This window comes from Magnolia sinica, chromosome 9 (assembly GCF_029962835.1).
Source record: "Magnolia sinica isolate HGM2019 chromosome 9, MsV1, whole genome shotgun sequence".
Lineage (NCBI taxonomy): Eukaryota > Viridiplantae > Streptophyta > Magnoliopsida > Magnoliales > Magnoliaceae > Magnolia > Magnolia sinica.
Window position 1 is genome coordinate 80,671,194 of NC_080581.1, and position 17,512 is coordinate 80,688,705.

Sequence of the window (17,512 nt, forward strand, 5' to 3'; positions counted from 1 at the left end):
TTCTTTTTTCTTTTTAGTAGCATAATTGTCAATGCCTGAGTCGATGAATCAAGGAAGATTTAGATTTAGGGCCTTGTAATCTGCACTATAAAAACTGGATTGTTGAGGGATATCTCTACAAGTTTTTATTTTTATTTTAATTAATACAATTGAGTTCCTTTTACTCATGTATTGTACGAATTTAATAATCTCTGTCATTATACTGAAAAAAGTTCTTTCAACTAAAAGTTAAAAAGAACTCATTAAAAGGATGAATCATCATCTTCGCAAATTGCTTGATTGCACATACAGATTGCTAAATGGATGATCGAACTATTTCTGTTCTTAGTCATAAATGACTATCATTGACTCCTTATCTATCTCGACGCTTAAGGTCAAAGACGATTGGTTAGGATTAAGCTATAAAATGCTCTAGCACGCCCATGCTCCGATCAGTGTGAGATTTTATCTCTTGCCTATTTATCATAAATGAACATACATGTCAATTTTCAACCCTTTGATCATAGTAGAAGTGGTTCAATTTCTAAATCAACCACTTAACTCTTAATTTTAGTGTTTATTGAGTGAGAAAAGTTAATGGGTAGTTGTAGTTGAATATTTCATTTCATGTGAGTGACTTGGATCGCCCATACAACAAAGTTTTCCAAATTTTCCTAAAGGTGGACCTTCCAATTGACCCACTTTCCATTGTCGATCGTAACTCAAATTTTGACTACACCTTGACATCATATGACTATGAGATTATACAAAATTTGAACCACGATTTATGATCCTACGTCATAGAGTGATGATCACCCTAAAGCCAACCTTTGTCTTTTAACACAACAGGTGAAATCTTAAATTTAAATATTTTTCATCATTGATCAACCACCAAAATTTACCCAATTGTTTATTTATCGTAACTATACATATTCTTTAATTTTGGACCCCAATCATCATGTGGACCCTTAATCAAGATCAAGTTTGTTTTGGCCTACCTATGTGTCTTATGATCAAATCGAGACATACAGCTTAACGATCTTTTAAATCTAAACATTTATATGATTTTATATTCTAGATCAATAACTCTTAGAAGGCCCAAAAGTGAGAATACATATATCAGCCCCATCAACCATTAATTAAGAATTTGACCCATAGGCATATGGGGGCGTCCAATCGAGAAACTAATCTATATACTCATTAAGAAAAACTCAAGCATTATCCGTAGTCAGTTATCCCTTATCTAATGAGTGTTTCAGATCTTAAAGATTATTGATTAAATGTCCATGGCATAAATTATGAGGCCTTAAACCTAAATCTTCTTTAGTCCAGTGACTCGGATATGGATGAATGGAATTACACTACTGAAAAGAAAACAAAAGTCCTCGCGATCTAGCGTTTTGCGTAGATGGAAGGAAATTACACTACTCTTAATTAAGGTCGGTCGAGGGTAGCAGTATAGACAAACATAATTACGTTACTCCAAAGCTATAACTAGTTCAACATAACAACATAGGCAGGTTGACCTATGCTAAGATAAGATAAAAGATAAAAGATAGGAAACATTGTGTTGTAGATTTGATTTAATATGTGTTGGTTTGGTAAGGGCCCAAGGCTCTTCAGTCTTATTCTTATTTATAAAACCCTTGGGATAGTTGTAAGTAGAGATCTTCGTAGCCACTTCTCTTATTTGCTAATGCATGTGGTGATAATCGTCTGGACCTAAGGACAATCATGGCCTATCAAACGACACCACATATGATAGTCGTTTATTATGGATTGATCATTGGTTGCACACACATCCCACACTCGTTATGTGGAGGAGAATTTCTCTTGAGCTACTACATGTGGTGATAAATATCTGCTTCTCCACATGAACATGAATAATGCGTCGTGATGTTAGGCCAACTTAATGTAATAGTTATTCAGCTCTTTAAATATTTTCAACCATAGGGATCATATGCTATGCTATATTGGATCAACCAAACTTACCATTTTGTGTGACTATATTTTGGTTGATATCCAAATATAGTCATTAGGCCACCGTGTTTGTTAGCTAGCTCTGCCATGTGTATAAATGAAATATGTGACATGCGTTGTCCTTACTATATAGCAAGTCGTGCTTACCTTTTTCGGGCTTAAACTCATCTTGATCTTATTTAGCCATCAAAGCATCTGAAGAAATCTTCCTTTCTTTAGATCTTTCCACCACGTGGCCTGGATCAGACATAGTTTGATCAAGCATAAACAGCAACACTGTGCTTCACAGATATCCACAAAATAAGGTTGATCCAAATCTCACATAGGCCACGCCATGCCGAACAATGAAAAATCATCACTGTGGATTAGATGGATTTTTAAATTTAGGTTGTCTAGCCGGTCCTGGTGAGGCACCTAAAGTGAATGGATCAGATGGATTATAAAATTCATTGTGGGCCTTACACACAATTATTAGTGGGAATCTTCGTCCCAACTGTTCCCTACGGTGTGGCCAACCTGTTCTTCAGAACGGCCCGAATTTTAGGATCCTGATCGGAGGCAGCACACCTGATAGACGGTTTGGATCACATTACCGTTTCCCGCATGCGGCATACCGTTAACCAGGTAGGCACACCTTTGTATGTAAGCGCATCCGAGTGACGCTGGGGAGCGGAATTGGTGAGGCCCCAAATCCACCCAGATGGGTGGGACCCTGACTGTGGGGCCCACTTCAATGTATGTGACTAAATCCATGCCGTCCATCTCTATTGAAAGATCATTTTAAGGCATGATAAAAAAATGAAGCAGTTCCAAATCCCACAGCCATAGCAGAGGAGAAAGTGGTGATTGACAATTAAAAACTTCTTATGGGCCATAAAAACTTTGGATCAAGATGATATTTGTGTGGTCTAGGTACTTGTGACATTATGAACAGGTGGATGATAAATAAACATTCCGGTGCAATCCATGAAGTTTTTAATGGTGGGGATTGAATCAAGAATGTTTACTGTAGTGTGCTCCACCACCTAAAATTCGAGTCAGCTTCATTTTTGGAATAATGTCTTAAAATGAGCTTTAGAAATGGTTGAATGGTGTAGATTTAAGATACATACATTACCGTGAGCCCCACAGACAAGGATCCCAACCACCTTGGTGGATCCGGGGTCTCACCTAATCCTCTCCCCTCACGTTGGGGCAGTTCTTTGTAAAAGTGGGGCCCATGGTTCAATGTTTCAAACCAATTGATATTATGGCCCATTAATCCAGAAATATCCCGCATGGACAATTCCTAATACTTCAGTAGGTGGCCCACAAATCAATGGTTAAGTTTACATTGAACCCAGAAGAAGGCCCAGCTCCCTACGGCTAGGATCTTTGAAGATGGGGGGTTTTTGATGAGCCATGGTCCATCCACTGTGAGGACCATCATTTCAGTGGTTTGGATCACTGAACCACGGGCCCCACTTCTAAAAGCAACCAACCCGAACGGTAGATGTGGGACCTTTAAACATTGTGATTTGCAACCGTACACGTGGAACCGTCAGTTAATGATCCAGACCGTTTTTATAGCAGCTCCATCGTAAATGACAGAAGTCCATATAGTGCGGATCCTCTGCCTCCCGGAGGCAGGAACTCCCTACGTCCAGCGTTTTCATTGGTCAACGTCACTGTCAGTGCCACCTCGTCATTTTTTAAATATGTTAGAAAAAGTTCATTTAAGAAAAACTATAACGGAGACGTTAAACGAAAGCGGTTTGCGCGCTGAGTACCTCAGTACGGTATGCGTAGTGAGTACAGTCTGTGGAGCCCACCGTTATTCTCGTTCGTGCAACTCCATCCATCTCTTTCATCATCGAAAGCCACAAAAATTAATCATATCCAAAGATCAAGTGGACCACACCAGTTGAAACAGTGTGAATTGAATTCTACCATTGAATAGTTTTTGGGGCACATGGAAGTTTTATATCAAGATGATATTTGTTTTTTCCATTCATCCATGTCTTTGTGATCCTATGAAAAGTTTGGATGAAAAATAAAAACCATTGGGGGCTTAGAAACACTTCAATGGTGAAAATCAATACTTCCACTGTTTCCTTTGGTATGGTCTACTTGAGCTATTGATATACTTCAATTTTGAGCTCAACTCCTAAAATGATATGAAAATACGGATGGACGGCGTGGATAAACCACATGAATTCACAATGGCCCAATAGAGTTTACTCAGTACGATAAGACTCGGTACGCAATCCGATTTCACGTTTTAGATGCGGATTTCCTGCCAAAGCCTATTGCAATAAAGATTTTGTGCAAGGATTCCAGATAGGCCCACTGCGACGTTTGTGATAAATCCAACCCGTTCATCCCTTTTTAGATATCATTTTAGGACATCATACCAAAACTAATGAATATACAAAACTTAAATGGGCCACACGAGAGGAAACAATGGGGATTTAGTGTCCACCGTTGAAATATTCATATGGCCACAAAAGTTTTGCATCGGTCTAATATTTTGGTGTTTTCACTTCATCCTAGTAAAAATGACCTTATAAACAGTTTGGATGGCATATAAACATCAAGAGGCCCAGGAAGGTTTCAATGGTAGGAATTTCTTTCTCCATTGTTTCATCTTGTATGTCCCAGTTGAGTTTTTGATCATCCTAATTTTTGGTTACATGTCTTAAAATGAGCTCTAAAAATGGATGAATGGATTAGAATTCTTATAAACATCACGGTGGACCCCACCATACATCCAGCGCTAGAACTTCATGCAAAACGCTTTCCCCATTGAATCCACGTCCATGGTTTCCATTGGAAACTTATTGGCCACTCCCCTGCCTCTTGGTGCTATGTGGGCCCATTATGTGTTTCATCCATGCTGTCCATCTATTTTTCTAAATCATTTTATGGTCTGAGACCAAAAAATGAGGTATAACCCAATCTCAAGTGGACCACATTACATGAAACAGTGTTGAATGAACGTTAACCATTAAAAACTTTTTGGGGACCATAAAAGTTTTGGATCAAGCTGATCTTTGATTTTTCCCTTCACCTGGGTCTTCATGACCAAACCAATAGATTGGATGTCAAATGAACAGTACGATGGGCCTTAGGAGGACTTTAATGATGGATATCCAATCACCGTTGTTTTTGTGTAGTGTGGTCCATATGAGATTTATATCCCTCTCATTTTTGGGATCAACCCCTAAAATTATATGTAAAAATAGATTAACGGAATGGATGAAACACATACATCATAGTGGGGAAGTGATGTCACCCATTTATATGGGTCCCACTATGATGTATGTTTTGTATCCACACCATCCATCCATTTGGAGAGATCATTTTAGGGCATGAGCCAAAGAATGAATCAGATCCAAAACTCGAGTGGACCCCACCACAGAAAACTGTGGAGAGAGTCACGCCCACCATTTATTACGACTGAATCCAATCCAAACCGCGTCACTTTGTCTATTGAACCCCGTCACTTTGAACTACAACCCCATCACTTTGTCTACTGAACCCCGTCACTTTGTATTGCAACCTCGTCACTTTGTCTAATGAACCCCGTCACTTTGTACCGCAATCCCGACACTTTGTGTACTGAACTCTGTCACTTTGTACTACAACATCGTCACTTTGTCTATTATACTCCGTCACTTTATGCTACAACCTCGTCACTTTGTCTACTGTACCCCGTCACTTTATGCTGCAATCTCGTCACTTTGTCTAGTGACCTCGTCACTTTGTACTGCAACCTCGTCACTTTGTACTGCAACCTCGTCACTTTGTCTACTGTACTCCGTCACTTTGTACTGCAATCCTGTCACTTTGTCTACTGAACCCTGTTAATTTGTTTAGTGAACCCTGTCACTTTATACTACAACCCTGTCACTGTCTAGTGAACCTCGTCACTATCTAGTGAACCCCATCACTTTGTACTGTAACCCCGTCACTTTGTCTACTGAACCCCATCACTTTGTACTTCAACGTCGTCACTTTGTCTACTGTACCCAGTCACTTTGTGCTGCAACCTCGTCACTTTGTCTACTGTATCCCGTCACTTTGTCCAGTAACCATACTTAACCCCATCACTTTGTTCAATAACTCTACTTAACCCTATCACTGTGTCTAGTAAAACCCCATCATAAAGTGACGGGGTACTTCACAAAGTGACGAGGTTGTTGCACAAAGTGATTAGGTACAGTAGACAAAGTGACGATGTTACAGTACAACGTGATGGGGTTTAGTAGACAAAGTGACGGGGTTGCAGTACAAAGTGATGGGGTTCACTAGCCAGTGACGAGGTTCACTAGACAGTGACGGGGTTGCAGTACAAAGTGACATGGTTCACTAGACAAAGTGACGGGGTTCAGTAGACAAAGTGACGAGGTTACAGTACAAAATGATGGGGTTCACTAGACAAAGTAACGAGATTGTAGCACAAAGTGATAGGGTACGGTAGACAAAGTGACGAGGTTGTAGCATAAAGCGACAGGATACATTAGACAAAATGACGATGTTGCAGTACAAAGTGACGGAGTTCAGTAGACAAAGTGACGGGGTTGCAGTACAAAGTGACGTGGTTCAGTAGACAAAGTGACGGGATTGCAGTACAAAGTGACGAAGTTCACTAGACAAAGTGACGAGGTTCAGTAGACAAAGTGACGGGGTTACAGTACAAAGTGACAGGGTTCAGTAGACAAAGTGACGAAGTTTGGATTGGATTCAGTTGTAATAAATGGTGGGTGTCTCTCTCCACTATTTTCTGTGGTGGGGTTCACTCAAGTTTTGGATCTGATTCATTCTTTGGCTCATGCCCTAAAATGATCTCTCCAAATGGATGGACGGTGTGGATACAAAACATACATCATAGTGGGACCCATATAAATGGGTGAAATCACTTCCCCACCATGATGTATGTGTTTCATCCATTCCGTTAATCTATTTTTACATATAATTTTAGGGGTTGATCCCAAAAATGAGAGGGATATAAATCTCATATGGACCACACCACAGGAAAACAATGGTGATTGGATATCCATCATTAAAGTCCTCCTAAGGCCCACCGTACTGTTTATTTGACATCCAATTTGTTGGTTTGGTCATAAAGACTCAGGTGAAGGGAAAAAACAAAGATCAGCTTGATCCAAAACTTTTATGGTCCCCAAAAAGTTTTTAATGGTTAACGTTCATTTAACACTGTTTCATGTAATGTGGTCCACTTGAGATTGGGTAATACCTCATTTTTTGTCTCAGACCATAAAATGATCTAGAAAAATAGATGGACAGCATGGATGAAACACATACATTATGGTGGGCCCACATAGCACCAAGTGGCAACGGAGTAGCCAATATGTTTCCAATGGAAACCGTGGACGCGGATTCACTGGGGAAAGCCTTTTGCATGAAGTTCCAGCGCTGGGATGTATGGTGGGGTCCACCGTGATGTTTATAAGAATTTCAATCCATTCATCCATTTTTAGAGCTCATTTTAAGACATGTAACCAAAAATTAGGATGATTAAAAACTCAACTGGGCCATACAAAATGAAATAGTGGGGAAAGAAATTCCTATTGTTGAAACCTTCTTGGGCCTCTTGATGTTTATATGCCATCCAAACTATTTATAAGGTCATTTTTACTAGGATGAAGTGAAAACACCAAAATATTAGACCGATGCAAAACTTTTGTGGCCATATATATATTTCAACGGTGGACACTAAATCCCCACTGTTTCCTCTCGTGTGGCCCATTTGAGTTTTTTATATTCATTAGTTTTGGTATGATGTCCTAAAATGATATCTAAAAATGGATGAACGGGTTGGATTTATCACAAACGTCGCAGTGGGTCCATTCGAAATCCTTGCGCAGGATCTTACTGCAAAAGGCTTTCGCAGAAATCCGTGTCTAACGTGAAATCGGATTGCATACCGAGTAATATTGTACTGAGTAAACTCTATTGGGCCCACTGTGAATTCATGTGGTTTATCCACGCCGTCCATCCGTTTTTTCAGATCATTTTAGGAGTTGAGCCCAAAACTCAAGTATATCAAAAGCTCAAGTAGACCATACCAAAGGAAACAATGGAAGTATTGATTTTCACCATTGAATTGTTTCTTAGCCCCTAATGATTTTTATTTTTCATTCAAACTGTTCATACGATCACAAAGACATGGATGAATGGCAAAAACAAATATCATTTTGATATAAAACTTCCATGGGCCCCAAAAACTTTTCAACAGTAGAATTCAATTCATACTGTTTCAGGTAGTGTGGTCCACTTGATCTTTGGATATGATTAATTTTTGTTGTAAAACCCTAAAATTACGTGATAAAAGGGATGGATGGAGTTTATACAATGCTAGAATGACAATGACGGTGGGCTCCACAGACTTTACTCGTTATGCTTACCGTACTCAGCATGCAAACAGCTTCGTTTAACGTCTCCGTTATAGTTTTTATTAAATGTACTTTTTCTAATATATTTAAAAAATTAATGAGGTGGCACTTGCAGTGACGTTGACCAATGAAAACGCTGGAGGCAGGGAGTTCCTGCCTCCGGGAGGCAGAGGATCTGCACTCTTTGGGTATTTCACCATTGATTCTATTTTTGGAAAGGTATATGTAAGCCAACTGCTCAAGATTCATCAACGAACCTGGAAATTCACTAATGTTGCATGACCGGAGTTTCAAAAACTTTATCATCGGAGGAAAAGAGATGGATGATGAATAATTACTCGGGTTATCAATTGACAAGCTGTTATCTGAAAGATCAAGATACCAGAAGTTCTTGAGACTCATGAATAGGCCTAGCTCCACATTGCCACTGAAATTGTTGGAAGGACATGAAAGGACACCAAGCTTCCTAAGTTTAAAGATCGAGCTCGGTATAATCCCTTGCAGGTTGTTGTTATCCAAATAAATGTCCTCCAATTGAGAGAAAGAGGCATTGTGGAGCTCGCCGAGCTGACCTTCAAGTTGGTTACTTCTGAGATCTAGCCTCCGTAACGATGGGAGTGAAAACAAGGATGATGGTATGGTCCCATTTAGCAAATTGCCTGATAAGATGATCTCTTCAAGATTCAGAAGCTCATTTCCATAGGAAGAAGGAATTGGACCGCTGAAACTATTCGATGAAAGATCCAAATAGTGCAGTTTGCTAAAGCTGGTTACAAATTTGGGTAGTGCGGAAGAGAGACTATTATTGCTGAGGTCGAGTTCAGATAGGAAAGGGAGCTGCGAAAGGGAAGAATGGATGGGGCCTGAAAGCTTACAGTAGGACAAGCTAAACTTGCGGAGTCGAGGGAGTGCATTGAACAAGGCCTGACCCCACTCAGTACCATGCGCTGAGATTTTTACACCATCAAGAGAGAGTTCTCTCAGACTCGATAGGTTTTGGACTAGTGCACCGATGCTTGGGTTCTCAAGCTTCAGAATTTGAAGTTGAGAATCTTCGTAATAACGATCGTAAGTTAGATGGAGAGAAACCAAACTGGTCAGGCGGGAGATTTCACGTGGGATTTGGCCAGTGAAGCGCGAAGAAGAGAGGCTGAGATCGGTCAAGCTCAGTAGCTGATTGAACCCAGAAGGGAATGGAGAGACATCAAAGTAGTTGCCAGTGAGATCGAGTTTCTTTAAGCTGTGAAGATGAAAGATGCTTTGAAAATCAACCCAACCAGATATCCAGAGGTGGCTGAGGTTGAGGCTGATCACGTGACCAGTGGCCCCACGGCACATGATACCTTCCCAAGAGCAGCAATTCTTGTTATCAAGATTCCAGGAGGAGAGGGTTGTGAAGCTGTCATCAGAGAAGTTAAAGCCATGCTTGAGCCGGAGCAAAGCAGAGAGAAGTGGTCTTGGATGCATTGCTGGTGGGTTGACACGGCCTTACTGTTATTGTTACGAGAGAAGACAAGAGGAGAAAAGGAGGGAAGATAATAAGAGAAGCTTTACTACACAAGCGAGAATGGAAAATTGAGGAAATGGAAACGATTTCTTACTGAGAGAGAGGAGGAAATCCATTTGCTTGGGCGTATTCGAAATGGGTCGGAAGAGAAAAGCTTCAGGGGCATTATATAGGCAAACATGATGGTTGGGTAGTGGGTCCCGTCTGCTTATCAAATGCATCTGGTTCTCTGAGACAACGCATTATCACCACTTAATGGGCGGCTCAGATCTCACACACGTGCCTGTTTTCATATAGTAGTTATATGTAGCTATTTCTACATATGTAAAATACCTTTCATCCTAATTGTGGAGGCAGTTTGGCTGGTAACCCGAACGCCAGCTAGCTGGTGTCAAAGCTGTGGGGGCCACCATGATTTATGTGTTTTATCCATGCTCTCCTTCCATTTTGCCAGCGAGCGTTAAAAAGAGGCAGATAAAAGTTCTGTATCAACCTGATATTTGTGTTTTCCCTTCATCAAGGTCTGTATGAACTTATTAATAGGCTTGATGACAAACAAACATCACGGTCAGCCCCAGAAAGATTTGAACAAGAACATCATTGTTCCTCTATTTTTTTGTGGTGTGATCTACTTGAGTATCATGTTATAAAATAAGGAGCCGAATGAATGGAGAACTTAGATAAAACACATACATCATAGTGGGACCCACAAAATTTTGACACCAGCTAGCTGGCTGGTGTTCGGGTCACCAGGCAAACAACATCCAGTAATTGTAGGCATTTATTCTAACATTTTCTACATTTTAGTGGAGAACCAAGCAGTCACCGATATTTCTTGATATCATGGCGAGAAATGGACTGAAGGGTACTATTATTGCCGTAATAAAATTGCAATATTTTCAAAATGTCTACGGTTTTGATTTTTCATGATTTTCATGAGTACATTCTGATATTAATCTAGAATATTTAGAATTTTAACTAATTCATTTTGTAATCATATATTAAAGTTTTATAAAGTATTCATTAGTTTATGATTATTATTTGTTAAAATTTTACTTTTTGTGAGATTTCTCAATAATAAGCTGAGAAAAACCTTAGAAATAAAAAATAAAAACCCTGAGAAATTACCAAGTAGAGAAATTCCCAAGATTTGTCTGTATGGTGCCAATACCATCGTGCTCAAAATGCAGAATTGCTTGTAACTCAGGTCACAAAAGGTTATTGTAGGTGGATACTGATATGCTCTGTCAGCCCCACATAATATATGTGTGTTTTATTTAAAATGTTTATCTAATTTTCCAAATTACTATAGAGCATGAGCCCAAAAATGAGTGAGATCCAAATCTCGAGTCCAGCACAACCAAAAAGAAAATAGTGGAGATTGGATGCCAGCAATTAAAAATTTCCTAGGGCTCACTGTAATGTCATCCAACCCGTTGATTAGGTCACGCACCCCTGGATGAAGAGAAAACAAAAATATGAGCTTAATTGAAAACTTTCGTGATTCCTAAGTAGTTTTTAATGGAGATTGTTCAATCACCACTCGTTCATGTGGTGTGGTCTGGCTCATTTTTTCTTTCATGCTATAAAATAGTCTGAAAAAATGGACGGAAGGTGTGGATAGGGCACATACATCATGATGGGGCCACATTGATGTCATTTGACTCTAAGAAATCTCTGTCGTTCATTTCCGGTCGACCCTTGGCACTGACATATTGTGCATTTTCATTGACCGATTTCAGAGTCGTGGGAGTCCCCATAGCCCATTAAATCTGTTGATTTGGTCATACATTTTCACATTTTGGATGCGGATATCCCGTAACCTGCGGTTAGAAGCTAGGTGGGCCACATTGCTGCTTGCAAGAAATCCGCACCCTCCATCCATATTTCCATCTTGTTTGGATACATGAGCCAAAAAAAATTCCAAAACGCAAGTGGGCCACGCCACGGGAAGCATTGGGGATTGAATGCCCACCGTTCAAAAATAGACTCATCACAAACAGCACAGTGGGCCCCACCGGGTCGCAGGCAATCCATAGTGAGTAAACTCTCTGAGGTCCATCATTATTTATGTATTTTATCTGCTACGTCATCCATTTTACCTGATAATTTTAGGGCCCGAGTCGAAAAATGAGGCATAACAAGTTCAAATGGATCACACCACAGAAACAGTTGAATTGAATGTATACCATTGAAAATTTCTTGGGAGCCACAGAAGTTTTGGATCAAGATTATATTTGTTTTTTCCCTTCATCCATGTCTTTATGATCTTATGAAGAGGTTGGGTGACAAATAAAGATTACTGTGTGGGCTTAGAAAGGTTTCACCGGTGGAAATCATTATCCCCACTGTTTCCAGTGGTATGATCCAGTTGATCTTTGGATATGCTTAAATTTTGGGCTCAACCCCTTAAATTAGATGGAAAAATGGATGGATGGCGTGGATAAACCACATACATTCAGGTGGGCCCAACTGAGTTTATAAGAGCCTCAGTACGCAATCCGATTTCGCAATCCACGTCCCAATGAAGTCATGTTTCTCTCTACATAATGTGAAGTGGAATTTATGGAGCGAGATGTGGAAATCCTCCCCTCTCGATCTTGACTTCCTATCACCCAAGACCAACTGAAAACATGGACGGTTCTCATTGGTAGTGACCTCTCAGTCTCAAGAGGGGTGACACCAAGTGGCCCACGTTCCACGTAGGACCCAACGCCCACTAACACCCAATAACGCTATTTTTTCAAAAAGGACTGCTACCGTGACAAACACGCTGCAGGTGTTGTGTTGGTTGCCACCAGATGTCTGAGTCCAGGAAATGCCTTGGCTCCTCTTTAAATGTATTTTTGTTTAGTGCTATACAGTGATGGTATAAATAAGGTCCAATCTCTTTTTGTGTGGTCCACTCAATTGAACAAACAACTATTTTATTTTATCAACAAAGTCATAAATGGTGTACTCCTACCTTTCTGTTAAAAAATAATAATAAAAAAATAAAAGAAGAAAAAGAAGTGAAGCTTTATTCTTGGGCACGCTTGAGCCTTCACTCGATGTATATGTGTGTGAGCCATGGGTCCCACCAGTGGAGCATCCGACGAACGGACCTCAGGAAGTATGGGCTCAGTAAGATGTAATTTGCCCTTAACCCCAAGGTCTGTGGGCCAACTATATATAGAACTGTTGAAACCTTCCTGGGGGCATTATGAGGTTGTTCATAAGGTGATTTTTTCCACTTGGATGCAGAAAAAACACAAAATATCAGTCTGATCCAAAACTTTTGTGGCCCGAAAGTAGGTTTCAATGGTGGCTGTTTAATCTCCAATGGTTTTTTATGGTGCAGCTCAATTGAGTTTTGGATCTCCTTCATATTTATGTTTGGGCTCATGTCCTAAAATAACGTAGTAAAAAAGATGGACGGAGTAAATATGGTCTTTTAAACTGTGTCACAGACAGCCGAGTGGTGCTGCTTGCATGCATGTGTAGCTTAGAAGGGGTTGTATATGATCTTGTATATATACTCCCTAGACGTCTGACTCTTTTGCTATTGGCCCAGGCTTCAGACATGTCTACCGTCCCTCACACGTGGGGCTCCTCACTGAATCACAACCTTTTATTAATTTGTTGGTGATAGTGCAGAAGGTTGTTCACATGATGACCATGGGATGACAACTATAACACCCATCCCTCAAAATGTGGACCCCACTATTTCATTCATTCCTGACTCTTGAAGTGAGAGATGGGGCACGAGTTGAATAATGCATATCCAGAGTCTTTTCCATAGAAAACCGATCATTGAATGATGACGCTGATGAAAATATGAAGGAAAATGATAGCTAGGAAGGCCACTAGATGTGCATAGGATGAAAGTAATGGTGAGGGGTTCTTCCTATTGGTCCCTTTGCCACCAAACCATCTTGACCATGCTGTTGCTCTCTTGTGCAACCTGCCAAATACCACCTAAGTCTACCCACCAGACATTGAGAGATACAACTCGATCGTCCCCACCCAATTCTGCCCATCCCAATCAAATTCTACTAGCAGCCTAGTAGGTCCCATTAATTGGAAATAACAAACCAGCCCCTGGGTCCAAAATGCCAAGCAGCCACATTTACGGTGTGAAAAGGGCACTCGTCTACTTCGAAGATACTTAGACGTTGATTGTGTCCTTACACGGCACAATAAAAAAAGTGTTGAGATTTTATTTTAATTAAGGTTGGTTAATTAAAATAATAAAAATATTAGAGTCTTGCATATGCACCTTTTTAACCTTAATTTAAAATATTTTGGATTTTTTTTTCTCCAAAATTTTGTTTGGAAAAAGTTAAATTCTTTAAAAAAATTTAGTCCCACATTGCATAAAGAGAGCGCTAAAGGGGTTTATATCTTTTGAGTTCTTTAGTATTCTTACTTAGAGAATGAAAAGAGAAGAAAACTAATTACTCGCGTATTCCAAATGCGCACGCTCGTATTGGTGCATACATGTCTGGCATGGGTAGTGAGTTGTAAGATAAAATGGTTGTAGAGGTGCTAGTTGCTGTCGGTTGACTGAACACTACCAGAAAAGGGTAAAAAGCTACGGTTATCTTCCGTAGCAATTGGTAGTGTAGCTTTACTGTCTAAACCTAAAAAGTACCGACAGCTGCGGATCATATTTATAGCTAAAAGTAGAACGAGAGCCCTAACAATAGGCTGAAGTTATCACAAGTTACGGTTTCTAGATATATAGCTACGGTTAATAGCCGTAGCTGATGCTCTTTTTTTAAAAATAAATTATAATAATGGTATCTCTTACCAATACATTCCTTGATAAAAATTATAATAATGGTCTCATATCTGAATTTTAAATTTGCATATCTGATTTTAAATCTTTATATCTGATTTTTAAAAATAGATGAGAGAAACAAGAGTTTAAACCATGGATAATTCCTGATTCAGTGCACAGGCAGCTAGAAACAAGCTTTGCCTATAGTCAACTGCTTTTGCTTCCATTGTTGTTCATAAGAAAGAAATCAAGTATTTCAGACATACCTAATACATGATGATTGGTTTGAGCCTCTAGCTGATGCTTCTCTTCCAGCTTCGCGTTCCCTTCCAAGAAAGGATTGAAATGCTTGGGGAAATTTCAGAAAAGTTAGGTTCAGGTTCTGCATTAGAATGGTTGAAATAAATCATCTTTTGCATAAAAAATAGCGCATACCATCTTTTGCATGTTGATCCAAGTATGCAAAATGACCATTAACATAGATATCGAAATCTATGCTTTCATTGTACGAAGACTTACTAGTGAAACAGAAGCAACGAAGACATTTCTTGTGAAAGTACAAATTCAAACTTCTCGCTTGTCTTGTCATGAGAATCATTATTCCGATCACCGGTAGGATCCTTCACCTGATAATTTTAGACAATTGTGGATCAATGCCAGTAGAATAAATCAAGCAAAAGTAAATGAGAATAAATAAATAAATAAATCACTACAATGCATCTCTAAGGACATCATCATAACCATCATCTATATAAGCCGCATCCCAACTGATTGGGATCGGCTTAAATAGATCCTATGCCACCATTCCACTCCATCGAGGGTTTGTCATATTGTCTGACTTCAAACCCACTGGCATCAAGATCATTTGGCCATAGAAGAAGAGTCCATTCACAATTTTGTTAGGTTGACTGATGAGCCGTTACAGTGCAATCAATTTCTTTCAGAATTTCTTGTAATTTCATTTTCTTCCAAATAGACTATTCCTCTCTTATAGCCATCTATAGTGGATCCCCTCTTATAACCATTTGTAATGGATCAAACACCAGATCTTACATCCCAGGCATCTGTTCAAAAGTAAAATCTAAAAGAAATGATAATTGAATTATAATTGTTATTATCAGCTCCTCACAAACAAAAAACTACCTACATTAACATGTTTTCTCATGCCTTCCCAACACTGCAACACCACAACTCCACTCTTTACTCAACAACATTAGTAAGGCCAATTTGATTGAAGTGCTAGGATGACGATGCCAAAGAACATTTTACCCATTCTAGGAAACCATGAATTTGTTAAAAACACAAGAAGAGGCATCAAGCATGACAGGAATGCACAAAATAATCATATCAACTAAGGGGTAAACATTGGCACAAAATAATCATATCAACAGCAAAACTAGATCATGAGAAGTAGTTTCCCTATATCTTCCACCGAATGCACATCTCACCTCTCAACGACATTAGTTTTATTCAAGATCTTCAAAAAAGATAACAACGTAAAGCAGGTTCATAATTAGAGCTATATTCTGTAAAATGCTATAACACATAATTTTTTGGGGGAAATCGGAAATGGCTAAAACCAAAATTTTCAAAAGCATATTCTTAATTTCATCCACAATACACACACACACACACACACACACACACACACAATTTTTTTGAAATGTTACTGGAATTTTATTAGAGCAAACAAAAAAACAAAGAAAAAAGAAAAGGAGCACTAAGAAGCCAAGATGACAATCCAGCTACAACCCTAAGAAAGAAACATCACAACCCTTGAGCTTCTTAATATTTGAGGCTCACTTGACAACTAAAAATCTCGCCCTTTGGGAAATGATTTCTGCCGGCTTGCTCTCTTTGCGAAAACATTTGGCATTCCTTTCCTCCCAATGATAAAAGCTTCAAGAGGCATTAGTGGTTTTGGATAAGAGCCAAGGCTCTTAGTGTCCATGGTAGCTTAAGCATTGCCTGTGGTCTTTGTGTCTGTTTTAGGTGTATTTGATTGCTGAGAAGATACTGATGTATTATCCTTTCTTCTCTTTTGAAATACATTTTAGTAATCCATCAAATAAAAAAATCTACTTGAAAAATAAAGGCATTCCAAACATACCCGAGTCACAGAGGCTTGTTCAATTATTCTTGAAAAATAAAGGCATTCCAAACAGACCTGAGTCATAGAGACTGGATTAATCTAACCTCTGCAATAAAAGGTATTCTCAATGTGAACAACTAAGATTGGAAAAGAATATGAACTTTCAACTAAAGGATGAATATGTACCAATTTGAAGCTCATATCCTACACCAACTTGCCAAAAGGAAAATACAAGAGGACATGCCTAACTGGAAATGGAGCACAAGTCTGTTATGTTTGTAATAATTCTGAGATACTGGTTTGCATAAGCAGCTTCCTAATCCCTGAAAAGATTTTGAAAGCAAAATTAGTTCTATTGGCACGAGAAGTAATTGGTTTTAAAGATAGATAAACAAATATAGTGGGTTTTCCTTTAATGAAATGACCTCCATTCATCCAATAACTATTAAGGAAAATGAATTCATTCCCAATCATACTTTGCATGGATGCTCACAATTAGTACTACCATGCATTGATATTAGAATCAAGAACCCTCATGACAAGAGGAATTGTAGCGTCCAAATGCATCGGGTCATGCTCACCATTCTCATGTGCTTAGTTCATACAAGTCATTTTTACATTCTCTTCCAGATATGGCATAGGGTCCAGCTCTCGAGCGGAGATACGAGCCATCTGGGAGGGCCTTAAAAGATGTGCAGATTTGGGCTTTTCTAGGATCAAGGAAGCGAGCGACTCCAAATCGAGTGTGGCCGTTCTCTCAAATAACTCAACTCTAGCCTGGTCTTTGAGTTACT

At 39.3% G+C, this 17,512-nt stretch overlaps 1 protein-coding gene across 1 annotated transcript; it reads right to left on the bottom strand.

The window, feature by feature from the left end:
* Window positions 1-2,134: 2,134 nt before the first annotated feature.
* LOC131255220 (receptor-like protein 7) lies at window positions 2,135-9,824 on the bottom strand. Its single transcript, XM_058255913.1, has 2 exons — window positions 8,615-9,824; window positions 2,135-2,196 (listed from the first exon to the last, which is right to left on the bottom strand). Exons 1-2 carry the CDS (start codon window positions 9,822-9,824, stop codon window positions 2,135-2,137), a joined length of 1,272 nt encoding a protein of 423 aa, XP_058111896.1.
* Window positions 9,825-17,512: the final 7,688 nt, after the last annotated feature.